This window comes from Urtica dioica, chromosome 8 (genome assembly GCF_054948205.1).
Source record: "Urtica dioica subsp. dioica isolate 48M chromosome 8, U.dioica_male_clone48M_v1_H2, whole genome shotgun sequence".
In the NCBI taxonomy this organism is placed as follows: domain Eukaryota; kingdom Viridiplantae; phylum Streptophyta; class Magnoliopsida; order Rosales; family Urticaceae; genus Urtica; species Urtica dioica.
This window is the reverse complement of record NC_142763.1, coordinates 11,817,885-11,841,175: the sequence shown is the minus strand read 5'-3', so window position 1 is coordinate 11,841,175 and position 23,291 is coordinate 11,817,885. Positions and strand designations below refer to the sequence as shown.

The window sequence follows — 23,291 nt, the reverse complement described above, 5'->3', positions numbered from 1 at the left end:
TTAGAAGGAATTGTCATAATATCTTTATGTGAGAAATATGTTGGTGAATCGGGCGCGCATCAGACACAAACAATCACTCTGATGCGACTCGTTTGAGATGATTCCACCATATAACCATATTAATGTGGAAAAAATAATTAATTACACTGATCATAAGCTAATTAAATTATGGTTATAATTAACAAGATCTAGTTATCTTTAATTAATTTAATTCACGAGAGCATATTTATCAAGCAACCGATATGAGCGAAAAACGAATACTTACATTGATTTTCGGTTCAGCTACAGAACGCTCCTAAACCAATCGCGTACTCCTTGCGTCGTCTTGATGAAGGACTCGAGGATGACACCTTAGTCTTCCGAAACGTAATCTCCGAGACGAATAAGAAAGATGAGTGGACACAGTCTTTATCTCACTAGAACACGAAACTAGGTGTTTCGAGATCTCTATCTTATTTTACTAAGAATGGAAACGAATTTCCGAGGGGAGAGAGAGGCAGAAGTGCATGGCCAAGGGAGGCTAGAGTGCACGAAATTTTTCTCCAAAAATTGCTTATTTTTGTCTTCTCATGAACCCCTATTTATATAGTAAAAGGAGATATTCATGGAATATTCCAGAATATTTTATTTCCTTTTATTGTGTTCACACTGGTGGATTAAATCTAGGCCATTGGATCTCAACAAGTGAATCCTACTTTTTCTCTCGTCCATCAGATCAATATCTATGGGATATTATTCTTTTATTTAAATAGAGAATAATTTATTTAGTGAGATAATAAAGGAGAATATATTATTCTCATAAATATTCTCCTAAATACTTTCCTTTAAATAAGGAGAGAATAAATGACAATATCTTATATTATTCTCTCTCATTTATTTAAACAACTAAAGAGAAAATATTGGTAAATACCAATATTGAAAAAATCGGATTTGATGGCACACGGCCAAGGGGAATTTGCGCAAACCCTAGTGCCAAAAAACCAAATTCGACTTTATCATGTGTGCAAGGTCCAATTGCTTAAAACCAAATTAATTATTTATTTACTTGGTCCAACAATAAACAAATAATTAATAATTGTTTATTTACTTGATCAAACAATAAATAAACGATTCTACCATAAATATTTATTTAATTCTGCGAATACCCGTTTTCCAGAATTAATGCTGTCAATCACAATTACAGCAAGTGAGATTAATAATGATAAACATTATTATACGAAAGTTCTTATCCGCCTTTATCAGAGCCGAATCGGGGACTATGGACCTAGTAATAGAAGCTTAACAAATCCGATGAAAAAGACGAAATAGTTTTTTCTCTTTTTTCCATCGATTCGTCTAATCTTGGTCAAATACTCCACCTTGTAAGCCAAGACTGAACTCTCCTTTATACTATAATTATATTTACTCATCGTGACGAGTGTCCACTGATATAGCCAGTTCGTGATCAAGATCCTCCAGGTTCAACCCGTGTCGAGAGAAGTCAATTTTTCTGTTATACTTCTCTTGATGCATATCAGTCCTAAGCATTGTTGCTTCCCCAGCGAAAGATTCTTTCGAACGTTACTTACTTCGAAAGTGCTAGCAATCTATCGGTTCTGGAAGACACTAGTTCTACAAGAATAAATAATCCAAATTTCCGGATTAGTGTTAATTTGGTGTGACCTCTGCCAAAAGAATATGCCACGAGGCGAGTATTTAACACAAGAAAAAAGCTCAAGTGCCAAAGAAAATAGAAACACACTAGATTCTTAAGGTAATGATCGAAAGCATCGAGAAAGATCAAGTAGATCCGCCATGAGGCGAGTATTTAACACAAGATCACAAATAGAGAACATGGGTACTGTCAAAACATAGGTCTGATCAACCTACGATAAAAACGAGTGTAAACATTCAATTTAAGAATGATTTTTTCATAAAATAAAATACAGTTTTTGTGATTGTATGAAGATTGTGATCTTATGAAGTATGAACCTTGTCGAGGTTCGAATGTTATAGCACATAAAATAAAAAAGAAGCTAATATTCTTTATAAATTTATAGTCTCAATGTAATCAAGTTTCGGATAATACAACATTCCGAAAAGAAGCAAGTTCTTCCATGCATTAAAAAAAAACACTCACACACACACACAAACACACGCACACACATACATCACATACACATTAAGTCAAAAATACCGGCCAAGTAGATGGGTCTTTAGAAGGATAAAAAAGAAAAGGAGAAATAGTTATTAACTTACTTGTCATAAAAAAAAAAAAAAAAAAAAAATGATTTGACCTCATGTCATTTTCGGCCCGTCATCGTCAATAATTCCATTCTTTTCCTTGGAAAAGGATCAAGAATTCTATAAATAAACACAAGCTCTCATCGTAGCTAAGAACACACACACGCGCGAACAGAGAGAGAGAGAGAGAGAGAGATGGGCGAGATAGAGAATTCGATGATGAAGACGACGGAGACGAGCGCAAAACCCACCGGAGGAGGTCCGGGCTCAGGTTTCACGGCTAAGAGGGGAGGCATTATTCCGGCTCCGAGGAGGCTGGTGAAGACCATGATGGCTGAAAAAATCATTCAACTCTTTCCACACGGCGGCGGAAATCGCGGCTCGGCGGCAGACAAGCCCAGCCACCAGATTTATCCCTCGCCGGCCTAGCGTGAAGAGTTGACGATGTGAAAGTTGTTCTTTTTAGACGTTTTGGTTGTCTCTGTTTCATTTCAATACTTACTCTGCTCATGTTTTCTCTACTCTCTGCGTGTATTGCTTTGTCTTGTTTCTGTAAACGTGAAAGTTTCAGTTATAATAACACGAGCTCCGGCGAGTCTTTTTTTTTTTTTTTGTCAATTGGTGATGAAATTGTGAGGAATATTTCGGGTCGAGTCAGATCCGAAGTTTATAGCAAGTTGACAGGGTTGTCTAGAAAGCAAAAAATGTCTATCTCCGTGTGTTTTCCTAGTTTATTTTCAATGTGGGGATAACAGGCAGATGGGACGTTGCTACGTGTTAGTGTAACCGCTGATTTGGAAAAATTCTCTTTTTCAATGCAACACGAACATCTTTAAGCTTGTATGTTTTTGGTATCTGATCTTTTATTGGACCATTTTACTTCCTACCTAATAATTTTTATTGCGTTTTAACAATTTCAAGGAAATTAATTACCTTTCATGAGATTCAACACTTATGTTACTCTACGCCCTGGTAATGAATAATGATTGAAGAGTGATTATTAAGAGTGTTGTTTGTGCTCTCAAAGGTTTTAATTTCTAGATTGAGATTGTATCTTGATTGTTAGTTGTTACAATTACACGGTTACACCTATTAGTGGATCGCTTATTTGACCAATTTTTGGCCAATTAATCATGTATGTGTTTATAGACTAGATATTTGGCAAGATTTCACACTTCATTTGACTCAGACACACTCTTAATATATCTTACTTATTGTTTGGGATTTAGAGATTTTGAATCCACCAAATTTTTTTAAAAAAAATAAGGAATTTATTTTTCAATACACTCATTACATATCTGGTTTCAAAACATGAGATGAGACTGAAAGAGTAAAAGAGAAAACTAGGGAAGAAAAAAAAGTAAACTGATAAATTACGGCGCGTGATTTAATTTTATAGCTAGTTTATACCACTTACACAAGAATTATGGTGCATTATGCATAGTCTTTGTGTCATGTCTTGTGCTCAAATTAAATCTATTTACTTATCCAATATCGTTAAACCTATTTCTCTATGTTTTACTTCCCCTTGAAAAAAAAAAAAAAAAAAAAAAAAAGTCTCGATGCTTTCCTGTAGACGGATGGAAAAATTGGCCTTAAAAGAAACTAACAAGAGTCAATGACTCAATAATGATATGTGTGATTCGCAGAATGGACCCAAAAGAAAGAACGTCACACAAACACATTCACTTCATCACGTAAACTACTCTCATGAGGGTCCCAGATCATGCTTTCGTCTACTCACCACCAACCAATAAAAGCATGCCAACTGGCAATGGCTCTCTCTCTCTCTAAATTTTTATTTTTTTTAACTATAAATTTGTCTTCTATGCGTTAGGAACTTAGGAAAGCCTGAGAAAGTAAAAAAAAAAACATTGCCACATCATACCGAGTTGGTGGTGTTCGGTCAAAACAATTACATCACGATCAGTTATTTATTATTAGATTTGAGAGAATAACATTCACCACCAAATCAAGAAATAAATATAAGGATATAATCATCTTTCTCCTCGAACTTTTCATGTCATAAAATTATTTATATTTACTAGTTTATTCGAAAGTTTCCACTTACAAAAGATGTGACGACACACACTGACGGCGAGTGCTTAGTGGAATTGAAAGAAGTCAAAACAAAGATTTTATTGTCGCTAAATTCATATTAAAAGCTAATGAACCCAAATATAAAACAACCAAACCAAACAAACTCATCCACAATAAAGAAGATTAACCTTGCATTTTAATAAATTAAAGCGCTACTTTAAGATAAAAGAAGAAGAGACGTCATCTCTTTTTATAATAACGCCACTGAAAACATGAGGAAGTAGTAGTGGGAAAGGGGAAATCTCTAGTCTCCGGCGACTGTGGAGCCACGCGCGTATCACGTGCCACTCGAGCATAAAAGGAGACCGACCTAACAGACACTCTAAGCAGCCAAAAGAGAGAGAGAGAGAGATGAGTGAGCGAGAGAATTCGTCGGAGAAGACGACTGGGTTGGGCTCTGGGCCCACCGGAGCCGATCCAGGCCCACGGTTCAAGCCCAAGAGCGGAACCGTAATTCCGGCGCCGAGGAAGCTGGTGATGACCATGATGGCTCACAAATTCGTTCAACTCCTTCAACGCGGCGGCGATGGAGTCTCCGGAAAGCGTGTGGTTCCGGACATCTCGCCGGAAAATTGACGGAGGATCTGAGAGTTTTTTGGTTTGGCTACATCGTATGTATATCTCGATCTGTGCTTACTACTCTGTTTTGTATGTCTTCTCTGTTTACGTGTGTCTGTGTATTGGTGTTTGGAGTTTGGTGGTATTTCATTGAGTTTAATCATGTATGTTTTCCCAGCCAAAAAAAATATATATATATCAATAATAAATAATGTATGTTTCGAATACAGATTTTGGTCTGTCATTGGTTTTTTTTTTTTAATTAGTGGTGACAATGGCGAAATTAAGGAGGAGAGTTTGGGTTGTAATTCGAACTCAATCCAAGAAAACAATAAACCCAACCGTGGGTATTTAGTTGATCATATAATATAATGAAAAGGTTTCTTTCGACAAATAATAATAATAATGAAAAGGATCAGGGTCATGATATGAAATTATGAATAGCGAGCGCCGATTTTTTTTTTTTTATGATGATTATAATTCGTTATGTGGGATTTTTGTCTATGTACTATTTGGGCAGATTCAGAGAAAAGTGGAATTCTTTTTGTTTTTATTTTATTTTATCGAAAAGAAAAAGTGGGCTCCACTTCCACCAATCAGGTAATTAAGCGGAGGCTTCCAATAGGAAGTTGCCACGTTGTTGTTATGATTGACGGTTGTGATTTTCAGTTAGGTTTCATCAACTAAAGACCATATCGCAAGTTGAATGCTTTTAATATTGATTATCATGAGAGACAGTTTATGTATTATAGATTCATCATTGCTAAGCTCTTCGTAAGTAACTTTAAATTGGGTGTGTGTGTCACCCGTTTCCATTATTTATTTACTTGGACACAGTATGTTTTTAATTAATGAACAAAGTCTACATTGGCTCCAAGAATGCATACAAAATCTAATTAAATTAACTATTGATCGGATTCCATCAAATACTAACTTTAAATTTATTAATCAATAAATTTAACACAAACGCATTCCTTTAATATATATATATATATATTAAATTATCAATGGAATCTTTTATTAACAAAATGATTTTTTAAGAAAAGGTAAATTATCAAATCTAATTATCCAATTATTATAGACAAGTAGGGATGACCATGCGTACGACATACAAAACAAAACCCTAATCTCGATTTTTTTTTCTTTTAGACCATACCCTCTCCATTTTTATTTTAAGAGGGTTTTCTCCATTAATTATTTTTGAAGAAAATATACCAAATTAATATAAATTAAATATAATCACATACCATAAAATATAAAACTAAACTCTTAAAATTCATAAATCAATAAATTTAATACATACAAAGTCCATGAATAAATTAAATAAATATAAAAAAAATTGAAATCCAAGTGTACAAGAAGCCCTAAGGCCCCGAGTGGCGCATGTTGTCGTGATGACCGATTTATTCCCTCTTTTTGAATTCTTTTTGGTTTTCGTGTTTCTTTGTTATTTTTGTATTATTCCGAAATCTAAACTATGACAATCATGCTTTTCTTCAAGAAAGAAAAAAAATAGTTGACCATTAGAAAAAAGAATGATCGTAGATGTCCTATTTATAATCCAAATTTACTTATAGATATAGTCATTTCTCAAATTCGAACACTTGAATATGTAATTTTTTTTTTGTCTTTGTAAAAAAAAACCTATGTATACTGAAAACTATTTGGTATACCTCAAAAACTTTATAATTTGTATTTAATAATTAAACAAATTAATTAACATCATATGAAAGTTGAATAGTCTTTGGATTGCTAGAAAACAAATAACAGTCTTTTGAGATAAGTCATAAAAGGAAGCTAAGTCCTAGCCTAAAAAATGTCAATTGACTTACATTGTGAATTAAGTCTCATTTTTCTTTTTTGGGCCATATGTTACGTGGGACGCAAAGATTAAAATACCGGTATCGATATCAATATTGAAATTACGATTTTATTGATATATCGACTATCGTTTAGTATCTTATAAAAATATATATACCGTCCACCGATAATATCGATGGTATATCGTTGATATATTGCTTACCGAAAAGTATACCGACTAATATCTTATAAAAAAAATGTAATTATAAATATGTTGTATATTTATTTATTTTTAAATGTATATAATATATACCAATATATCTAATAAATATGCATAGATATATGTATTTTATATATACATATATACAGGCACGAAGCCAAGTGGTGGCTAGGGGGGGCTGTAGCCACCCCTCAATTTTTTTTTTTTGCACTTTTTATCCAGTTTTTAATTTATTTTTACATTTTTTTACCCTCAAAATTTACAAATCAGCCCCCCCTGAACTTTTTGTTGCAAATTAGCCCCCCCTAATTTATATTCCTGGCTTCGTCCCTGCATATATATATATATAAAGTAAAAGCAAAACAAAGGACCGTATCCATAATGAAAATCTTACAGATATATACACAAATAATTTAGATCATTTATGAGATCGTATATACAAGTGAAGATTTGAATGCAATTATGTACTAATAATTTTAAACATAACTGATCACGACTATAGTAAAAATGTAATTTATTTTAGTTTAAAATTAAAAAAAAAAACTAATACCGATAGCACATCGGTATTTAGCCACACGTTGATAGTTGATAGTTGGTCAAAGGTTTCACACGTGAATTGATTCTTATGTTCAAATCTTATGATTTATAGCTAGGTTGACTCAAGTCACTTCGACTAAAACTCTCTATTATCGCCACCTGCTATCAACATTCAAGTTTCATAAACGCTTTGACATTTTTGCCTCATTTCCTGAGTGGTCCTAGTTTATAATATTTTAAAGATATATCTCAAGTTATTGAATTTTCACTGTTTTTTTCTAATTATTGGAATTATCGATAGATTCTGCAAACTTTTAACCTTTAAAAACTGTTTATTGATAGTATAGTAGTAATCAACTATTCACGTTTCTCTCCAATATGTAGTCCTGAAAAGGAAAATGAAAAAAATTAATTTCGTACAAAATTTCCCAGAAAAACAGTTTACTATATTACTTTACAAAGTTTCCAAAACTTTTTAGACTTGCTTCGTAAGAAATCATTCTTTTCATATGAATGAGTCCAAATTTATTAAGAAGTTAGAAAAAAAATTATAACTTTTTGTTTTATTTTCATTTAAATTCTGGTGATTATGTTATTTTCAATTTTTGTTTTTGTATGTGTGTATACCAGCAATGGCCCGAATTAGCCGCAAAGACCCAATTAGGCTTAAGTGTGAGTCACCGACGATTTGGCCTATATGAAGACCATAGGACCCCACAAGGACCTTTGAAAGTACCAGACAATGACCACAAATCATGAGCTCATACCATCCCCAAGTACTAGACGACAAGGATCGGATCAATCCTCGCCGAACTTCACCGAGTATCCGAAGAAAACTTCGCCGAGCCTCCTGATTTACGAAAAATAGTCGTGCCGATGAGAAATCGGATGGAAATATTATGGAAAACGGCAAATGAAATACCGTTTTCGAGGAAAAACCGACGTGTCGACGGAAAATCGAACGGAAATAATGTGACAAAATATATATGACCGCGTGATTATGACAATTAGACAAGTAGAGTAACCCGGTTTTAAGATCTTAATTAAAGTCTCAGTAATGTCTTCTTTGGGCATATTTTTGTTTTGAATCAAGGAACAAAGCTTTAGTACTTTGGAAACAATAAGACCCCATCGAAATCGCATGGCTTGACAAAACCCAACCTATGACTTATCATCAACATCGGCAAATTTTAGATATAAATCAACATCACACCATTAAAACTACAATATTAAATTAAATGGTGTTGTTTATGAGAAGGAAAAATAAATAAATAAATAAAACCCACACACAATTAAATGGGGTTGCGCTAATAAAATAAACCCCGCATAGATGAAACTCAGAAGGTTCGAAAAGAACTAAACTTGGAATTTGCTAAAAATAATGGTTAACAGTGTTTTATAGAAATGAGATAAAAATGGCTAAAATCTAGATCCACGAATATGATTGAACATGGAAGAAAAAAAAAAACAGAAACAAATTTCAAGTGCATTTGACAAATTATTAATATCACAACCAAATTCTCATCCTTTTCTTTCTCACGAAACCATACAACTAACGAGTTCGAGATCTTCACAATCATCGCCGGAAAAAATGGAGGTTCGCCGGAAGTCCTCCAAAAAATTTGAAAAAAATACATATAATAGATCGTCACATTACAAACAACATTCATGAGGGTAATTATATGAAGAAAAAAAATCATTTTACCCCAGAAAATGAAGATTTAAATTTCCGATTTTCATTTTTTTTTCCCTTTTTCTCCGGCTTTCGTCGAAAGTCCTGGGCATTCTACAGTTTCTATACTATGTTTTGACCGAAAATTGACGGACATTTTCGTCCGAAACGGCATGTCGTTTCCACGATATTCGAACGACAAACATGAAGGAAACGACATTTTCCTCTTTCGCCGGCCGTTAGCTTACCAGAAACAATTTTCTCCTGAAAATTCTAGGAAATTCGCCGGCATTTTAAACCATGGTTGGAACCTCGGTAACATCAAATGCTCCTATGAAGATTCAATCTGTCTCGTGGTTCATCGATTTAGCCGATGGCATACTTCAATGTGTATGTATGTGCATACATAAATGTAACAATTGTTAATTTAATGCAAGAATTCAATCTGCAAAACACTGGCTGTCTCAGTTCATAACTAATAACCAAGTGAAACTGTAGTGTTACTATAGAACATCAACAATTAGAATGAACACAATGTATCACAGAAACAGGATTTTTTCTTTTTCTTTTTCTTTTTCACCCTCTTTGTTGGGTCGTCTGATACTGAAAAATATGCACTGAAATGAGAGTAACAGCTAGTTCTACCACCACACAGCCTCGTACTACAAACATGTCTCTCCTAGAGAACACCCAACCCGAAAAAGAAGAACACATTGAGGAAAAAGCTTTAACTACAAGTAATTAATCCGCCCCCGACAGCTTGAAATGCCTGGAAAAAATGCTGGCATGTAAAGATTGCTTTCTTTCATTCCTCTTCAGGAGAGCCACCCGGGACCAACTGCATTGCAGAACAAATATGAATATCTCGATGTAGGGTCAACTTTATATAACATTCTTATTTGTTTTAAGCTGGAAGTGTCGAAATCGCAAACTTTTTTTTTTTTTTTTGTGTGCGCATAAGAAATACTTACGATTGCAATGTTGTTTCCGTTGAGCAATATCTGGTCGAGTTTGGTGATCCGTCTTCCGTCAGCAGTAATCTCACTGTGCTTTCAACAAAGTGGATACAATATCACAAATTAGAATATATATATATATATATATATATGTGTGTGTGTGTGTGTGTGTGTGTGTGTGTGTGTGTGTGTGTGTTTTGTGCGCGCGCGCGCTACTTCCTGCAAAGTTTCTTATGCTCTACCATTACACAATGAAAAAACTAGGGATACGAGAAAGTGGAAATCAGAGGTGCGTTTTTTTTTTTTCGCTGAAGACAAAATACCTAAACAAAGTGAATGGATTCTTCACCAAAAATAACATTAATGACTCTGTGTGACTGCGTAATTGGATTGCACGAGGAGGAAATTTTTTCCAAACCTAGATTGCATCAATTGCAACACAGGTTTATGGATTGTTCCAAACAGTAATGGAAGTATAAGCCTCTCTAGGTTACTGATTTAGCTTGAGAGGTAATATCAACTTGATAAAGTCTTCATAGATCTAAAACTTTTGGATACTCTTCTTGTCATTCAATAGAAATAATTATACTGCTAGCCCTTGTTTGAAAAAAAAAAAAAAAAAAAAAAAAAAAAAAAATCCCTTAACGAGGCAGAACTAACATGCGTCCAAATTTTTTATCTTCCTTCTTTCGGATGGATAGGAAACAGAAGAAATCAAAGATAAAAGGTGGGTTAAAAGTAGAGTCCCACTTGCATTACAATTTGGGGCGGAAGTAAAACTCCACACTATAATGTCCGTCTTCCGGGTTTTGTTTAAGAGTTCCAAACTCTAAATAACATTCAACTTTCTAAGTTCCTAACCCTTTTCTTTCAAACTCTGATTTCTCATAAAATTTACATTCTCCCAAGCACACCCTCGATTGGTTTGGTTCTTATCACGAGGTTGTTTCCTTCAGCAAATGGCATGTTATTATATAAACAATATGAAAATACTATATATGGTCTTAGTCTCGCCTTTTCCTATCCCATCCGATCCCATGAATCTCATCAACAGCAATGCCTCTTCTTTATCAAGGAAAATTGCAAAAATTAGCATGATTTGTACAACATCATGTGATAATTGGTCAATTAATCCCATTAATTGGCATAATGAAATATGCTAGTGCCCAAAGAAAAAAATAATCCCCATTTATACAAAATTTCACTAACAGAGAAATATCCTCAAGAAACTCTTTATACATATGAAATCTTTTTGCACCTCATGGAATTTGCAGTAAAAGGAAATTCAAATTTTAAAAAAAAAAACTAAAAAAAAAAAAACTAGGCAGCTAAATTAGGGTTTTAGTGAAATAGAAATCTTACTATTCGGTTACGTCTTCGAGGACCATGTTGACATAGACATCGAATCCGCGAAGAGTACCAACAAGCTCTTTGTCTCCCTTCATTATCACCCATATTTTCGACCCAATACACCGGTCTATCAACTCTGCGCAATTGTTTTTCCCCAAAAAATTTCCTTTCGATTTTATTCTCCCAAGAATATGAGACGAAAGTTAAAGAGTTTCAAAAGAGGAGGATTTTAATACCTGATGGAAGTAGTTGCGAGGGATTGTTCGCCATTGAAGCTGAGAAAAAACGTGAGTGATTTTCAGGCCGAAGGACTACGAAGCTTTGGGCTGCTCTGGAGTGTTGTGACTTCTGAGTTGAATGAATTTTGTATATATTGAATTTTGTGCAGACACTTATTATGTCGTAAGCTAAAACAAACGACTTGAAAAAAAAGTGTGTGTGTTTTTTTTTTTTAAATTTATATATATAACATGATGAGTTTATTTTAGAAAAAAATTGGCATTATGATAGTGGCTTGTGTCGTTTTCGTATTTTTTTAATGCTCCACATTATTATATATATATAAAGCAAAACCCGGATTTCACTGTTCATGCTACAGTGAATCCGGATTTTGCTTTGAGAAATTTCATTTTTTGGGCTTAATAAACCATTAAATATCAAGATTAGACCCTAATATTTAAAAATATCTAAATATGAACTTTTGACCAAAAATCGGACACAAATACCGTTGATTCAAAAAACCCATGTGTTTTCTCTCATTTTCAAATGATTTTCATCACAAATCTTTTTCATTTTCGAATTGGTTGCGCTAGGATTAGAATTTTCGGTGGTCGAGCTCACCGCTGAGCTCGTGGGGTTCGGGGCAACGCCCCGATTTTTTTTTTTTATAGAAATTTGGGTATGTGTTCAGTTTCGATTTTGAGGGTTTCACCTTGAATTTCATCGTACAGCATCGTACGGCATCGTACAGCATCGTACGATGTCGTACGATGAGATACGACATCGTACAGCATTGTATGTGTTCAGATTCGATTTTGAGGGTTTCACATTGAATCTCATCGTATCGCATCGTACAGAATCGTACGACATCGTACATCATCGTACAGCATTGAATGTGTTCAGGTTCGATTTTGAGGGTTTCACATTGAATCTCATCGTATCGCATCGTACAGCATCGTACGACATCGTACAGCATCGTACGACATCGTACATTATAATGTGTATGAATTTTATCGATTTTGAGGGTTTCACATTGTATCTCATCGTACGATGTCGTACGATGCTGTACGATGTCGTACGATGAGATTCAATGTGAGATTCATTGTATCTCATCGTACGACATCGTACGATGCTGTACGATGAAATTCAAGGTGAAACCCTCAAAATCGAAACTGAACACATACCCAAATTTCTATAAAAAAAAAATCGGGGCGTTGCCCCGAACCCCACGAGCTCAGCGGTGAGCTCGACCACCAAAAATTCTAATCCTAGCGCAACCAATTCGAAAATGAAAAAGATTTGTGATGAAAATCATTTGAAAATGAGAGAAAACACATGGGTTTTTTGAATCAACGGTATTTGTGTCCGATTTTGGGCCAAAAGTCCATATTCAGATATTTTTAAACATTAGGGTCTAATCTTGATATTTAATGGCTTATTAAGCCCAATTAATGAAATTTCTCTTTCCTTTTCCGCTATATTACGTGATGCCACTGATGATCGAAACTCTTTAAACTGTGGATAATTACAAAAATGCCACTTATGTTAAAGTGGATGAGAAAATTCTAGATATTTGCAGAACTTTGCATATAAGTGACTTTTGGTTGACAGATGAGAAAAGTCTGGATTTCCCCAGAACTTTGTAGATCAGTGCTCACTGCATTAATTATGCCTTTTGTGTTGCCTTTTTGTGTATATACACCTCATAATATGTATGTCATCCATGTAAAAAAAAAATCGTCTACTCCTCTCTCTCTCTCACACACACACACACGAATACAAATACTTATGAGAGATCATCTTTCACTGATAGATTTATTCTTTTGACAGGTTTAATTATGGTAATCTACAATTCTCAAACCATAATGCAAACGTAGCATACCAAGAAAACCACTATACAGTTCAAGTATATGAAAACACTTACAGAAAGTCCTACTCTGCTGTGCAAGAAGATGCTTTTTCTCTTGCAACAATTAAATTCTCTCAAGATCAGCATTAAGAACAAACTACAGGACTCATGGATATATGATGAGCCTCTCTAGACAAAATTATTTAGATAATTAATTATTAATAACATATTAAGCATCCCGCAACAACGTGCGGGGGCATTCCACTTGTTTATATATAATCTCATATTAAAATATGACAATTGATTTGAAAACAAACTTTAAAAATGGAGTACAAAAGTCTACCACTAAAAAAAATGGAATATCCATGTTCAAATCTTGAGTTTTCATGACTCAGACTGTGTTTTAATTTTTTTTTAAAAACACTGTCAAATAAACCCAGTAAATGAAATATGACATGTGTTCATCGGGAAAGCTCACTACATCACAAATGACACTTAAACAGTTAATCGAACATTATAAAAACGTGTGTTGCGAGAATCGCACGTCTTGAGGATTGAACATCAAAAGCAACGCGTCCGGACTCCGGAGACCATACAATCTGAGGGAAAAATATCTAACCTTTACTAATTACAATTTTGTTACTAGAATATGTAAGATTTTATTTTATTTTATTGAAATTTATCTAAGTTACCTTGTTCTCAAAAACTTTTTCTTAAAATACCTCGCTTCTTATTCTAATTATGGGAGTACCTTGTTTCGTGTGTGTATTTTCTATTATGCTCTTATGAGCTCTCGTCTCCGGTTCTGTCTAGAAGAACGAGTTTATTTCATACACGCCAATGATGATAGAGAGAAGGAAATATTTATTTATTAAAAAAAATTAATTTTATATTGCAAGTACTGAATTTAACTCAGTAAAATATTTGTGCCCGGATATTTAACTTATTTTTGTCCGGATATTTAACTCGTCAAGACAATGCATTTAGGGAATTTTGAATGTTAGGCAAAAGGCCCAAACCAAGAGATGAGGTTCATGGTACCATTCCATTTGTAAGCGAAAGGTGTCCTCGTATATTGCCTAGTCTCTCCATGTAGGCGATATATTTATATATATTTATGATAAAATAATTAATTGTCCGTTTTTTACATTTCTTTTCCTATTTCCACGGCAATATATATACTGAAATTCCTATATCTCAGCACCAGAGTTTCACTACGCAATCTCGAAATCATCAATTTCAACACCCCCGATTCGATTGCTTTTCGTAAAATTCTCATCTTCCTTAATTCATTCAATCAAGTTTCAATTTTTAATTCATATCTGCAATTCAATGTGATCCTGATTATTTGCTTGGATATTTGGAGTTTGATCTTCTTTTAATTTCCTTAATTGGGCGTTTTGCATTTTGATATATAATTGGTCAATTACACAGATGTTGATCTTTTTTTGGATGATCTGATTGTTTTTTTTAGGGTTATGCTTTTGTTGATTTGATAGATATTCGTGATCGGTTAGATTTCTTATTTTCTGACGGTTTTAAAATAATCTGTGTGTTAAGAACGGATTATTCATTTCCCAAAAGAAAGTCATATAATTTGGAATCTGAAAATGCTCTTTTGATCACACCTTGATTAGTCATGTCATGTTTTGTAAAATTATTAATTATTGTGGTTTTAGTTCTTGCTAACTTGTTAAGTTGTCATATCTGCTTGTAATAACTTTTCACTGGATGCCTGAGAAATCTCTCATAGAGAGAACAGTGCATAGAAATACGAATCTGTGTAAAAATAGGTAGATAATTGATGTATGTTTTTCTTATATGCTTTATCCATTTTTATTCCGATGAAGCTTTATTGAGATGATCGCCACTGATGTGTGTTTTTCGGCTTATATTGCAGGTTTTCTATTGATGGATGACTTTTCTGGTTGAGAAGTTCGTTATTAGTTAATCAAGACCCAATTATTTGTGTGTGATATCCGTTTCATGTCGAGTCTTGTAGTTTGGAGCATTGTAGAATGATAGCCTTGTGATCGTCTTTGTAGAGTTGAATAGAGATTCAGTAGATTCTATCGATAACAGAAATAGAGATTCAGAAGGAAATATATATAAGAGCTTCTCGTCTGGGTAAGTTAAAACTATAATATCCCTGTGAAGTTTGTGTGATATCCGCGGGCTTCGTATTTATTTCATTGTCTGGAATGTTTGCTATGTTTTGAGTAATATTGTTTTTGATGAGTGGTTGACTGTCTTTAGAATATGTTTATGTGATCGGTACAACACTCTTGTTTTTCACGTTGTAGTTTTGTTGGTGAATTGCTTTGGATGATGTGGTTTTGAAATGATAAAATAGGAATTCTTTCTTGGTATGTTTATGATTTTGATTTTACTCTTCCCTGGGTTGTATCTTAATGGGATCGGTTTATGTTTTCAATGTCAAAATATTTTCTTTGGTTCCATTTTATCTGGAACATTATTGGGGGTGATTGATGAGACAGTCTTTTTTCTAAGGAGTTAAGACTGGTAAAAAATATTTGAGAATCTCAAAGGTAAGTGTAAGAGTTAGCAGATTGAGGCGTCCCAGGTTGAAATGAGAACTTCAAAGGGGGGTAGATCATGGTAAGTCTAGAGTTTCTTCTTTGATCTCTGAAGATTGACCAACTTCTTTTGAAAATGGTGGTAAATGTTTGTTTATTTTTTCCCTAATTATTGATGGGATTATAGAATATAATCATTTTCTTCCGTGGTTAGAAAGACGAGTAACATATCATAAGGTTGCGAATGGTGTGCTGTGATTACATATCAGGTGTCAGTCTTATTTGTACTTTTAATCTGTTAACACATCATAAGCTTTTTTTTTCCCTCTGTGTTTTAGTCTCAAGTATGAAATGTTCCCTGTCGTTATAATAATAGATAGGAAGCCATTCTTTGATTGATAAAATAATTGAGTTGTTTTCGAGTCCCGTTCTTTCTGATGAGTTATAATGTGCCGAGTAAACTACACAGTATATATCAAGATGGCCGGTGTGAAACGAAGAGTCTGTACTGATTCAGATATTCGTGCCCTTCACAAAGAACTCGATGAGATTTCTTGCCCAATCTGCATGGAACACCCCCATAATGCGGTTCTTCTACTTTGTAGCTCCCACGACAAAGGTTGCCGATCCTACGTGTGTGACACGAGTTACAGGCACTCGAACTGCCTAGACAGGTTCAAAAAGTTACGAGCCAGTGACAACAACGCCAGCGATACCAACTCGGCTAATAACGAAAGCGACACTGTCGATCGCCAAGAAGAAGCTCAGGACCCGAGCGCCGCTGAGGCTCCGGAGTCGGAGTCCTCGAGAGAGAGGCCCGAGAACGACGAGCCGGGGTCGGAGGTCGCGTCCGAGTCGAGCCTGAGCCTGAAATGCCCTCTGTGCAGAGGGAGCGTTCTCGGGTGGGAGGTCGTGGAAGACGCTAGAAAGTACTTGAACGCGAAGCGGCGGAGCTGCTCCCGCGAGCTGTGCTCGTTCTCCGGGAACTACCCGGATCTCCGCCGCCACGCGCGGAGGGTCCACCCGGCCACGCGGCCGTCGGAGTCGGACCCGTCGAGGGAGCGCGCGTGGCGGCGCCTCGAGCACCAGAGGGAGCTCGGCGACGTCGTGAGCGCGATCCGGTCGGCCATGCCCGGGGCCGTGGTGGTCGGAGATTACGTCATCGAGAACGGAGACAGGCTCGCCGGTGAGAACAGAAACAATAACCGGCCGTGGCTGACCACGCTGTTCCTCTTCCAGATGCTCGGCCCCGTCGACGGCGCGGGCGAGCCCAGAGCCCGGCCCAGAGGCTGGACGAGGCATCGCCGCTCCGGCGGAGGGGCTCCGGGGATCTCCGAGCGCCGCTTCGTCTGGGGCGAGAATCTCTTGGGTCTTCAGGACGACGAGGACGACGATGACGAGGACGGGGACGGGGACGGGGACGAGGACTTGCGTATATTGAGCGACGATGCGTCTCCGGTGCCCAGGCGGCGGAGGCGTTTGGCGCGCTCGAGGTCGGACGAAGATCAGCCGTGAGATGTGGTGCCATTTTCCCATCGCTGGTAAAAATTTCCGGGTCTCTTTTGATTAAAAAAAAAATTGAATTTTGAACTTGTGAAAACTTTTGTATTGTGGGATTATTACCAATTGGGTCTGATCTCTGCTGGTGCCGTCCACCGATGATTATTAGTAATGTGCAGAAAAGCTTTGCCCTTGTGCTAGCTATGGAACATGGTCGCATAAAGCCGAGAAAAACCACCGGAGTCGAGATCGGTGGGAGAGTTTTGTGCGACGGTGGTGATGGGAATCTCGAAAGGATTCAGCATTCTCTGTGTCGGGTCCTTTGGAAGTAGAAATTGTGTACATAATGTTTTTAATATTCTGCTAGTAGAAGAAGAAAAGGACGTGTATGTTGACTATACATTGGGATTTGCTGTTGTGAAATTTGTATGGTAATTTCAATTGATTTCAGTTTCAAGATTGTCATGTTATCCCATTGCCTAGTTTTCCCTCGTTCTGGTTTCTTATATTTTTTTTGCAGGTTCTGAAAATAAATTAGAATTATCAATTCCAAATAAGAGAGGATGATGAAATTCGTTTTTCTTATTTCTTATACTCAAAACCTATGAAATTTACACCCCCCCCAAAAAAAATGCGTGGTCATTAATTTTTATATTTATTTATATATAGAAATGTTTGACATAGCACTGATAAAAGGCCTACCAAAAAAAAAAAAGGATTCGATTTATCAAAAAAAAAAAAAAAAAAAAGGATTCGATAGAGAGAATATGATTCCATAATAAAATATTTATAAAGTAAAATCGGAAAGAGCTGTAAGAGGCTCTTTTCATAGAAAAAAAAGGCTCTTTTCATAGATAAAAAAACAATCACAAATATGTATTCGTACTCGATATAGATTGAATAGTTCGATCGAAATTGCATAAGTGCCATTAATGGTCTCTAGGCTCCCATCTCAAACGCTAACCACTTTGGTCACACTGGCATTATCCATCTTAACGTATCTGAAAAAAAAAAAATTGGGACATAGCATGAATAGATGCTTATAGTCCAATTGATTCCTTAACAAGTGATGCTAATGACTTTTTCGTCACACATAACTATAAATTCATTGATAACCACTGTAACTTCATTGGCATGTCGTCATCGTTGCGGTTTTCTTTTCTCTTTCAACTTTTGTTGTAGTTGTCACGCTTGAACTTTCGACAATATTTCTGAATATGTCTCATTTTACTGCAATGATATCACTTGCAATTGCTATAATGGTTGCTTCCTCTTTTGTCGTTCTCATGCCTCTTCTCGTACTCATCACACTGTTTTTCGTAAATATGACCACCAACCGTGAAGAATAGCCCCGAGTTTTTTTTCACATCTCTTCATTCAAGACATTGCTCTTCACCAAATCGATAGTCATAATGACATTTAGGGCCGAGTTTGACGATGACATTTGAAACGTCTCCCACAATTCCGGTAATGTAACCAGTAACCACGTCTTGAACATCTTCATCGAACTTAATCTTCATCACACCTAACTGATTAATGACTCATTGGGATTTATTCAAGTGATCCTTCATGATCATGCCATATTTGATATTTCAATCTCATCATCTACTTGATCAAATCAATTTATTGTTCACAATCTTTGGAGCATATAATTCCTCAAGCTCGCTCGCGTTTTTCTACTCACTGATGTTGATGATGACATTATCATTTGACGGATTTAGTTGGTGATACAATTTTCGCACCTCATCAGATTTACTAGCCAGATTCTCGGTCACAAAAATAGGCATTTAATAATCCTTTACATAAAGGAAAAGAGGACAAGTAAACAACATCGTTTTCTCTCCGTACACCTGACGAACGAGAGTCCGGGCAAATGAGTCCGATCAAGCAGTAAGGAGTGCGCTACCTGTAGTAGAACAGAGTGTGGGATTTCTCGATCCTGTGGACGGCCTCTTGTCCGTGGTGGTTCGCAACGGCCACTTCGAAAACCCAATGGAAAAGGAACGCAGGGGGGGTGAGGAAGGTAAACCTCAGACGACGTCGCTTTTGGAGTCGGACCTGGTGATCACTAACCCCCCAGATGCAGCGATTGGTGCTCGGGGTGGGCAATTTGTCCTGCTGGGTAAGTCCCTCTCAGGGAAGCCTATCAGCAAGGGAATTATTTCGGCGATCTTTAACCGGGTATGGAAAACTGAAGGCCCGTGGAGCATATCAGAGATGAAGGCTGGTCTCTTCAAGTTCCAGTTCAGCTTGGGGAAGGACCGTGACAATATCCTCCAACGCAGGCCTTGGACAGTGAAAGGGGCTCAGTTTGCTCTGGAGCCCTGGACGGAGGATCTCACTGTGGAGGAGGTCAATTTTGAGTTGTGCCCATTCTGGGTTAGGCTGTCAGGGCTCCCACCTGCGGCCATCAATACCCAAAGTGTGAGCAAGTTCGCTGGGCTCTTCGGAGAAGCTACGGAGAGCAAGATAGGGGGGGCGGGGCGATTCAATACCTCGGTGCGGTTCAGAGTCAAGGTCCCGATCTCCAAACCTCTCTTCCCAGGTTTTTTCTTAGAGAGGGATAGCAAACCCACGCTGTGGATTCAGGCCAAATATGAGAACCTTGGAGGGTTTTGTTACTGGTGCGGGTGTCTCGGCCATGGAAGTTCAGAGTGCCCACGACAGGGCGAAACTCTTGTGGAGCGCGAGGGATTCGAGGTGGTTCCCATGTACGGAGAATGGCTAGCGGCAAGCTCCCAGACTGAATCGTGCTTCTCCGACGGTGGAAGGAGGAGAATCACCCGGAAGAGGTCACCCGTGGAGGCCAGGTCCTCAGACGCGCCGAAAGGGAAGGGGCGCGTGGAATCCACTGGGGGAAAGCAGCGAGTGAGGTCTGACACGGCAACCAAAGCAACAAGTCAACCTGCACACAAAGGAGCCGAGATTACCTGTTTGGGATCTCCTGAGACGACGGGAGATCCGAGGAGGAAGAAAGGCGTTGTGTCCCCCTCCCTTTCCGGATCTGAAGACCTGGCGTGGGCAGCAGAAGCAGACTCTTGCCTCCTGGCAGGTGGTGGGGATGACAGGCCTGCAAATATTCTCATTAACCCTAGGGTTTTAAAGGATATTATTGGGCCAGGCCCAAGTCCTAGCCTTCCCTCCTCTATTGGGCTAATTGAGGCTGGACCGTTTTCTGCCAAAGGAAAGCTGGGCCAAGAGACTTTAGACTTGGGCCTCCCTGCTGAGTGTGGGACTGGGACTGGAATGGGCCTTGCTCGGCCTGGTTCCTCACACTCTGCAGGCTCTCCTTCTAGGCCAAAGCCTCCCCAAGAATATGCAATCCCCGGGGATGGGCCGTTGCACGAAGTGATCATACACACAACGCCGACGAAGTTCACAGGCGACTTCTCCAAGCTCCATTTCGGGAGAGCAGGCGTAACTAAGAGCTCTAAGGGGAAGGGGATAACCACCTCGGCCGACAGAACCAGGAAGCGGAGGAGGGCGGAGCCGGCAACCAAGACCATAGTCGTTTCCCCTGTAGCTTCGGCGGCGCTCGACGAAGGGCCTGGGACCGGTGTGACCCAAACAAGAGACGACAAGGCTTCGGAGGACCTCGTGTGTGATGTTGAAACAGAGATATCGGCGGCCGCCAAGAGGCAGGCTGTCCGGACGCCATGATCGCTATATGCTGGAACGCTCGGGGGTTGGGAAACTCCCGGGCGATCAACCGCTTGCGGAGATTGCTCCGCGAGCGGTGTCCGAGCCTCCTTTTTCTCTCGGAAACCAGATTACGAGGGAAAAAGGCGGAGCGGCTGAAGTGGAAATTGGGTTTCAGTAACGGTTTGGCGGTGGATTCTGTAGGCTCCAGTGGGGGTCTATACGTCCTGTGGAGGGATGATTTGGAAGTGTGTGTTCGAAGCTACAATAAGGGACACATAGACATGAGTATTCTTGATGAGAAGGGGAATAGATGGAGATTCACTGGCTTCTATGGGGAACCCAACGTGGGGTCGCGGGAAGTCTCGTGGGACCTGCTTCGGAGGCTCCGATCGAACTCGCAAGAACCTTGGCTTTGTGCGGGAGATTTTAATGAGGTCCTTTTCGACTTCGAACACGATAGTAGCCGACGGAGATGTGCTTCCGGCATGTCCAAGTTCGGTGAGGTATTGGAGGATTGTGGCCTCGTCGATCTGGGTTACACGGGCGAGTTGATGACGTGGAGGAACAATAGAGACTCAGAGTCATCCGTGCAGTGCAGACTGGATAGGGCTTGTGCGACAACAACGTGGAAAGCTCTGTTCCCGGCCGCCATAGTCGAGGTGTTGGATTACTGGGGGTTAGACCACCGAGCGATTCTGATTACGACAGGCGACATGAACGGGGATAAGGCGATGGTCAGGGGCATGAAGCGTTGGGCCTTCGAACCGGGCTGGTTTGCAGACCCAGAGTGCGGAGAGATCATTGACCGATGTTGGGTAGAGAGGCCCAGGTTGCCGGCCTACAACCGCTGTGCGAGGAAGCTCGAAGAATGTCGGCGAGCTCTCTCCGGTTGGGCTCGCAGAAGGTTTGGGGCACGTAGTCGGAGTATCAGAGAGGCGACCGAGGCTCTCAAAGTAGCCAACGACGCGGCCGACAGGCACGGGGATAGGGCCGAAGTGAAGAGACTCGGGAGGAAGCTCGATGACCTCCTCCAACTCGATGATTACTATTGGCGACAACGTGCTCGTGCCGATTGGCTCAAGGGTGGCGATCGCAACACCAAGTACTTCCACGCCCGAGCCTCTCGGCGCAAACGATGCAACACTATCAGGGGGATAGAGGACGAGAACGGCTCCTGGGTCACGGACGAGGTGAGCATTCGAGGGGTTATCGAGCGATACTTCAGGGTACTCTTCTCGTCCAACGGGGCCTCCGATAGCGATTTCGACAACATTACAGCCAATGACTTCCGACAACTAGATGAGGGGTCGAGGGAGATGGTCGAGGAAAGGTTCACAGAGGAGGAGGTCTCCAAAGCTATTTTCTCTATGGGCCCCACAAAGGCCCCGGGTCCTGACGGCTTCCATGCGATGTTTTTCCAAAACAGATGGAGCACGATCGGGCCGGATGTCAGGGAAGAATACCTTCAGATTCTCAACGATGCTAAGTCAGTCAAGGATTGGAATGCTACGAATGTTGTTCTCATCCCGAAGATCAAGGCCCCGAGGAGGATTACAGACTTTCGGCCAATCAGCTTGTGCAACGTTCTGCTGAAAATTATTACCAAGGCGGTGGCCAACCGGATTAAAGGGGTGCTCTCCGCTATAATAGCCGAGAACCAGAGTGCTTTTGTCCCTGGCCGGCTCATCTCAGACAACGCTGCTACCGCCTGCGAGCTTCTCCATTCTCTCAAGACCAAGACTACCGGGAAGAAGGGCATCATGGCTCTCAAGCTCGATATGAGCAAGGCCTACGACCGAGTCGAGTGGGGGTTCATAGAAGCCATGCTTCGACGAGTTGGCTTCGGACCCAGAATCGTCCGCGTCATCATGGATTGTACGACGACTCCGGTGTTTTCCTTTGTGGTTAATGGGAAGGTGGGAGGAATGGTCAAGCCGTCTCGAGGCCTTCGCCAAGGCTGCCCGTTATCTCCTTACCTCTTCCTACTCTGTGCCGAAGGCCTCTCCGGCCTCATCCGGTCCCAAGAGCGTTTAGGCCTTCTCACCGGCTTCCGATGCTGCCCGGGAGCCCCGCCTGTTAGCCACCTTCTCTTCGCAGATGACTGTCTCCTGTTCTGCGGCGCGGACTA

At 39.0% G+C, this 23,291-nt stretch overlaps 2 protein-coding genes across 8 annotated transcripts; one reads left to right on the top strand and one right to left on the bottom strand.

The window, feature by feature from the left end:
* Window positions 1–9,505: 9,505 nt before the first annotated feature.
* SAD1 (Small nuclear ribonucleoprotein family protein) lies at window positions 9,506–11,785 on the bottom strand. Its single transcript, XM_089623792.1, has 4 exons — window positions 11,653–11,785; window positions 11,429–11,552; window positions 10,082–10,154; window positions 9,506–9,948 (listed from the first exon to the last, which is right to left on the bottom strand). The coding sequence occupies exons 1-4, from the start codon at window positions 11,684–11,686 to the stop codon at window positions 9,916–9,918; spliced, it is 264 nt and encodes an 87-aa protein (XP_089479918.1). The 5' UTR covers window positions 11,687–11,785; the 3' UTR covers window positions 9,506–9,915.
* Window positions 11,786–14,503: 2,718 nt separating this feature from the next.
* Window positions 14,504–18,013, top strand: LOC149388141 (cellulose synthase, putative (DUF1644)). Of its 7 annotated transcripts, XM_089623483.1 has the most exons (5): window positions 14,504–14,750; window positions 15,385–15,611; window positions 15,996–16,103; window positions 16,627–17,562; window positions 17,691–18,013. In XM_089623483.1, the coding sequence occupies exons 3-4, from the start codon at window positions 16,075–16,077 to the stop codon at window positions 17,534–17,536; spliced, it is 939 nt and encodes a 312-aa protein (XP_089479609.1). In that variant the 5' UTR covers window positions 14,504–14,750; window positions 15,385–15,611; window positions 15,996–16,074; the 3' UTR covers window positions 17,537–17,562; window positions 17,691–18,013. The 7 variants fall into 7 exon arrangements, with proteins under 7 accessions (XP_089479609.1, XP_089479608.1, XP_089479607.1 ...); XM_089623482.1 differs by having other exon boundaries at window positions 15,385–16,103; XM_089623481.1 differs by lacking the exon at window positions 15,996–16,103 and having other exon boundaries at window positions 14,505–14,750; window positions 16,539–17,562.
* The last annotated feature ends 5,278 nt before the right edge of the window (window positions 18,014–23,291 follow it).